This window comes from Acomys russatus, chromosome 21 (assembly GCF_903995435.1).
Source record: "Acomys russatus chromosome 21, mAcoRus1.1, whole genome shotgun sequence".
NCBI lineage: Eukaryota > Metazoa > Chordata > Mammalia > Rodentia > Muridae > Acomys > Acomys russatus.
Window position 1 is genome coordinate 16,729,910 of NC_067157.1, and position 5,756 is coordinate 16,735,665.

The 5,756-nt window shown below is 38.8% G+C and overlaps 1 protein-coding gene across 1 annotated transcript; it reads right to left on the reverse strand.

Annotated features, from left to right (window-relative positions):
* Positions 1–4,771: 4,771 nt before the first annotated feature.
* Positions 4,772–5,086, reverse strand: LOC127204946 (small ubiquitin-related modifier 1-like). The gene has a single exon (XM_051164070.1). The coding sequence runs from the start codon at positions 5,084–5,086 to the stop codon at positions 4,772–4,774; it is 315 nt and encodes a 104-aa protein (XP_051020027.1).
* Positions 5,087–5,756: the final 670 nt, after the last annotated feature.

Here is a 5,756-nt window from a genome sequence, read left to right on the forward strand (position 1 = left end):
GTATATACCATTTAAGTCTTTCTGCTTCTGGGTTAACTCACTCATTATGATAATTTCTAGCTCAAGCCATTTATCCACAAATTTCAGGAATTCCTTGTTTTTAATAGCTGAGTAGTATTCCATAGTGTATATGTGCCACAGTTTCTTTATCCATTCTTCTACTGAGGGACACTTAGGCTGTTTCCATGTTCTGGCTATTATGAATAAGGCTGCTATGAACATGGTTGAGCAAATTTTCTTGTTGTGTGCTGGAGCACCTTCTGGGTATATTCCAAGGAGTGGAATAGCTGGGTCTTGAGGAAGCCCTATTCCCATTTTTCTGAGACAGCACCAGATAGATTTCCAAAGTGGCTGTACTAGTTTGCATTCCCACCAGCAATGAAGGAGTGTTCCTCTCTCCCCACATCCTTGCCAGCATGTGGTGTCACTTGAGTTTTTGATCTTAGCCATTCTGATGGGTTTACCAACCCTACATCTAACAAAGGTCTAATATCCAAAATATATAAAGAACTCAAGAAGCTAAACACCACCAAACCAAATAACCCAATTGAGAAATGGAGCTTGGAACTAAACAGAGAATTCTCAACAGAGGAATATCAAATGGCTGAGAAACACTTAAAGAAATGCTCAACCTCCTTAGTCATCAGGGAAATGCAAATCAAAACAACTCTGAGATTCCATCTTACACCTATCAATTTATTTTAAATTGTCCAATTTGTCCAAATATGTCCTTATGATTCTCTGAATTTCCTTGGTGTCTGTTGTTATGTCTCCATTTTGTTTCTGATTTTGTTAATTTTGATATTCTTTTCATTTTTTGCTTAGTATAGATAAGGGTTTTTCTGTCTTTTTCATTTTCTCAAAGAACCAACTCTTTATTTCATTGATTTTTTTATATTATTTCCTTGGCTTCTATTTTATCAATTTCAGCTCTTAGTTTGCCTATTTCTTGCCATTTACTCCTCTTGGGTGTGCTTACTTTTTTCTAGAGCTTTCATGTGTGCTGTTGAGTTGCTAGTAAGAGATCTGTCCATTTTTTAATGTAGGCAATTAGTGCTATGAACTTTTCTCTCTTAACACTGCTTTCATTGTGTCTCATAAGTTTGAGTATGCTGTGTATTTATTTTCATTGAATTCTAGGAAGTCTTTAATCTCTTTCTTACCTCTGTCTTGACCCATTTTTCACTCAATAGAGTTGCCCAGTTTCCATGTAAGCTTTCTGTTGTTGTTGGAATTCAGCTTTAATCCATGGGGTTATGATAGGATACAGGCCTTTATTTCAATTTTCTTGTACCTGCTGACTTGCTTCGGTCCAAATATGTGGTCAGTTTCAAAGAAAGCTTCATGAGGTGCTGAGAAGGAGATGTATTCCACTGTGTTTGAGTAAAATGTTCTGTAGATGTCAGTTAGGTTAATTTGTTTTATGTCTGTTACCTCCCATATTTCTCTTTTTAGTTTTTGTCTGGGTGACCTATCCATTGGTGAAAGTAGGACACAGAAGTCTCACATTATCAGTGTGTGAGGGGTAACATGATTTAAGCTGTAGCATTGTTTCTTTTACAAACATAGGTGCTCTTGTGTTTGGGGCATAGATGTTGAGAATTGAGAGGTCATCTTGTTAGATGAGTATGTCCTTCCCTATCTCTTTTGATTAATTTTGGTTTGAAGTCTATTTTGTTAGGTATTAAAATGCCTATACCAGCTTGCTTCCTCAGTCCATTTTCTTGGAATATCTTTTTCCAGCCTTTTACCCTGAAGTCATATCTCTCCTTGATGTTGAGGTGTGTTTCTTGGGTGCAGTGGAAGGATAGGTCCTGCTTTTGTTTTTATTCTGTTAGTCTATATCTTTTTATTGGAGAATTGAGTCCATTGGTATTGAGATATATCAATTATCAATAATTGTTCATTCCTGTTATTTTGCTGTTGTTATTGTTGTTGTTGTTATTGTTGTTGTTGTTGGTGGTGGTGGTGGTCGTGATCAGCAGTGGTTTGAGGGCCAGTGCCAATGTTTACCTCAGATCATTTATTTTCCATAGATCTGCAACAAACACCAACAATATTAAATTTTTAGTGAAATTTTCTCCAAGGAAATATTTTTCCTCTATTTGAAGCCAATTGATAGGATGGGAGAGAAAGTGGGAGGAACTAGGAGGAGTAGAGGAAGTTGAAACTGTAATCAGGATATATTATGTGAGGGGGAAAAAACTATTTGCAATAAGCGGGAAAATACAGAACTGATTAAACTGACAGTCAGAAATTACTTATGTGTTGGTTATTTCCAAAGCTTTCTTAGCCATGAAGCTTGGGACATCATGTGCTCTGTTCATTCATACAGTTATAAGGAAAACCTTTGCCCAAGCCAAACCCATTCTCCCAAGCCTAAGCTGCATGTCGTTGCTGAAAATTCTCCATAGGTTTTCTGTAGACAATTCTATATGCACACTGTGGACATTTGCTTCCTCCTGGATCGCATTATCATCCTGTGGCCCCTGGCCTAGTGACACTGTGGAAGGGACAAACCTGAGGTCATGCTAAATCTCCCATCTGCCCCCCTTTCTGGGCACCCATTGCTCTAATTATGTGCTTGCACTCACTCATCTTCTTTACACCTCAGGGCAAACTCTCATTCATTGCCTGTCAGGCTGATGCTTTTAGTCTGCACTCCATCAGTCCTTCCCATCACTTCCGGAAGGATGTATCTTAAGTACAAATCAACCTCTACTTGAGTCTTCACTGTTTCCCCTTTTGGCCTTAGAACATGGCCTATACTTGTGTGTGTCTAAAAGGGTGCCCAAAACTTTCCTACTTTGGATAATATTAATTAAAGTAGTACATGTGGGTTGGGGAAATTTGTCCACAACTTGAAGGTTTATAGGAGTTTTAGACAGCAAACGGAATCCGCTGCTTTGGGGCTAGCACCATGTTTTGTGGACCAGCTTAGAAAGTATTGGAGCGAGAATGATGAATGGCCAATCGAGCCAGAAACGCTTATAAAAATCAATAGCTTTAATGGCTATATATTTCAAGACATTAGCATCTGATGCAAACTACATCAAAAAGAAAACATCATTTAATGGAGCTCCAATCTTAATTCAGAGTCTTTCTAATGTGAGGCAAAGTGGCAGTAAGAAGCTGACATCTGACCTTGACATAAAGTCTACAGTAGACACATAAAGGTCCAGCTGAAGACGAAGCTGAGATAAAGCTAACGCATGAGGATTCGATAACCTCATCACAGTCTATTCTTCTTCCTTATGCCCCTCGTAAGCCTGAGGGATCATTACTTAACCTCCTAAATATATGCTGCCTTCTCTAAGCCTCACCTGAACCCCAAAGCCTCCCCCATACACTCCCTTTACAATCCCATAAGAGGAATACATATTAAACACATGCTTGGTCCTTTTCTCGGGAGACAGATGGTAGGATGGTCACTGGAACATTGGTCTTGCTAGCCAGGTATTGGCACAGTTTAAATGGAGACCAATAAATAAACAGTTTCAAAAGAACAAACATCATTCAATGTAACACTATAATTCAAGAAAAAAAGTAATGAAATCTATACATGGTAACAAAATTAAATTGAAAATATTGACAAAAGGCAGCTCAAACGAATAATTTTTAATAGACATATATATATTCAGCCATAAAAAGTATTATTTTTAAGCAAACATGTTATAGAAGTACAAAGGTGAGCTCGTGTTGTCTATGTATATATACATAGTCTTCAGAACAATTATTGCTTTGGAAAGAGGAAGAGAAACTGGAAAGATGCTCAGTAGTCACACTGTAAGTACTGCTGTTTCAGAGGCCTGGGATTTAGTTCCCAGTCCCCATGTTGGGTGGGAAATGACACACCTCTTGCTTCTGTGGACCTGCATAAATGTTCACATACACATTATTAAAGTAACAAAGAATATTTTTTAAAAAGAAGGAAAAGCAAAAAAGAGAGAGAGAGAGAGAGATGATAGAAATGAGATTTAAATTAAGAGCTAATTTTATGTGAAACACTTTGGTTCTAAGCAAATTTCACAGGATACATTTGTTAAAATATGACACCAAATGCCCTGGTGTTACAATAGTCTACATTCTTTTCACTAAGTCTAAATGTTTCCTATTACTTCTTGCCTAAATAACTTTATTATTAGCCGCTGACGAAAATTAGAACATGTCTGAGCTCATCTGATGAGACTACTTCAGTCATGAGATGCTTTCTCTTTACCGAAGCCGTCTTTGGTGCCAGTTGTTACTATCACCATCGAATGTCTATCATCTTGACTCTAAACCTGAAAACTCTGCTCTTGGTCCAGACCCTCAGATTTTAGAAGCAACTTCAATCCGAGGCAAAGTCACTTTCCACAGTTCAGTTCTCTGAAAACCTTCCGTCTTCCCCTGAAAATCAAGGGCCAGGTGTGAAGTAGCCACATATTCGACTTTTTGGCTGACTGAATAGCACAGGAAAGTTTGCACTGGTCCCGAGAAGGGTGGCCTCGTGGGGCATATATGAAATTTAGAAAAGGAGATGGCAATGTGAAGAAAACCAAGGTCTGATCACCAAAATCAGCACAATCGTGAATATTGAACACTAGAATTCAGATTACCAGATGTTCTAAAGAGATGGAGCGACCATACTCAAGTTTCACTTGGAATACCACATACAAAAGAACTATTTAAAATAAATAAAACGGTATTGGTGGAAACGAAAAATTACAAAGAATATCTAAACTATTGAATGATTCTCCGGTTGGTCCTGATAAACTTCAATGACCTCTTCCTAAGCTGTTGAATGACATCCCTCAGGCCCGCCTCCGGTTTGTTCACGGTAAACTTCAATCACATCCTCCTCCTCCATCCCTAGCTCTTTTGGAGTGTGGTTATCAGCAATCCTCTGGCCTTCGAAGAGAAACTTCAGGGAATTCACCGAGAAGCCCTGTCTTTGGTTGTATGAGTCTTTGAGTTTCCTGAGCTGGGTTGTCATTTTCACTTTGACGTGTAACTCACTTCTATCTTGTCCAATAACTTTGACTTCAATAACGTCTTTCTTATCCTTTAAGGTCCAACTTGAAGAGTTTGGCTTTTGGCCAGACATGACGAAGAAGGCTTCCCCGAGGAGTCACTGGGAGTCACTGCCGTAGCCACCTGTGACAGAGCGCGTAGAACATCTGAGGTTCGCTGATGCGTCTCCTCACAAAAGCTCCAACAGTGGCTGGAGGAACTTCCTGTACAGCTTGTGTCACTTCCGGGTTCCAGAGGGTTAGCGTCATAATCTAACCGCAGTGGGGAGAGGGGTGAGGTAGCAGGTAGGCAGGCAGGCAGGCTGGGACAATCCCACATCTCAAGCCACAAGCAAGAAGCAGGGCAAGCTCTGTTTCATATTATTTTTTTACGTTAATATTTAAAAGTAAGCCATGAAAGAGGAGAGCTTGCTCAGTTTTAAAACGAAAGCGTCACCCAAAAGCATTGGTTTAGCAATGTAGTGGGGAATGGAACACAATTCGTGCTATTAAGAGTTAAAGAGCAAGTGAAATCCCATTAAAAATGTTTGTCCCTCTAGAGAGATCACTTAGGGAATAATTAATATGCTCTTGGTGAAAATGAATGTTTTTCTTAATTACAGTAGCAAAGATGGTTACGAATAAAAAAAGGAAATCCCACACACAATCATTCATATCTAAAGCCTACATACATAATTTATACATAAACACCAATGGCCACATGATACATAATTTTTAACACATCTCTGTACAGATTGGTATACA

Bases quoted from the DNA above. Each gene is read 5' to 3' on its own strand.
- LOC127204946 (XM_051164070.1), bottom strand. From the start codon at position 5,086: ATGTCTGGCCAAAAGCCAAACTCTTCAAGTTGGACCTTAAAGGATAAG.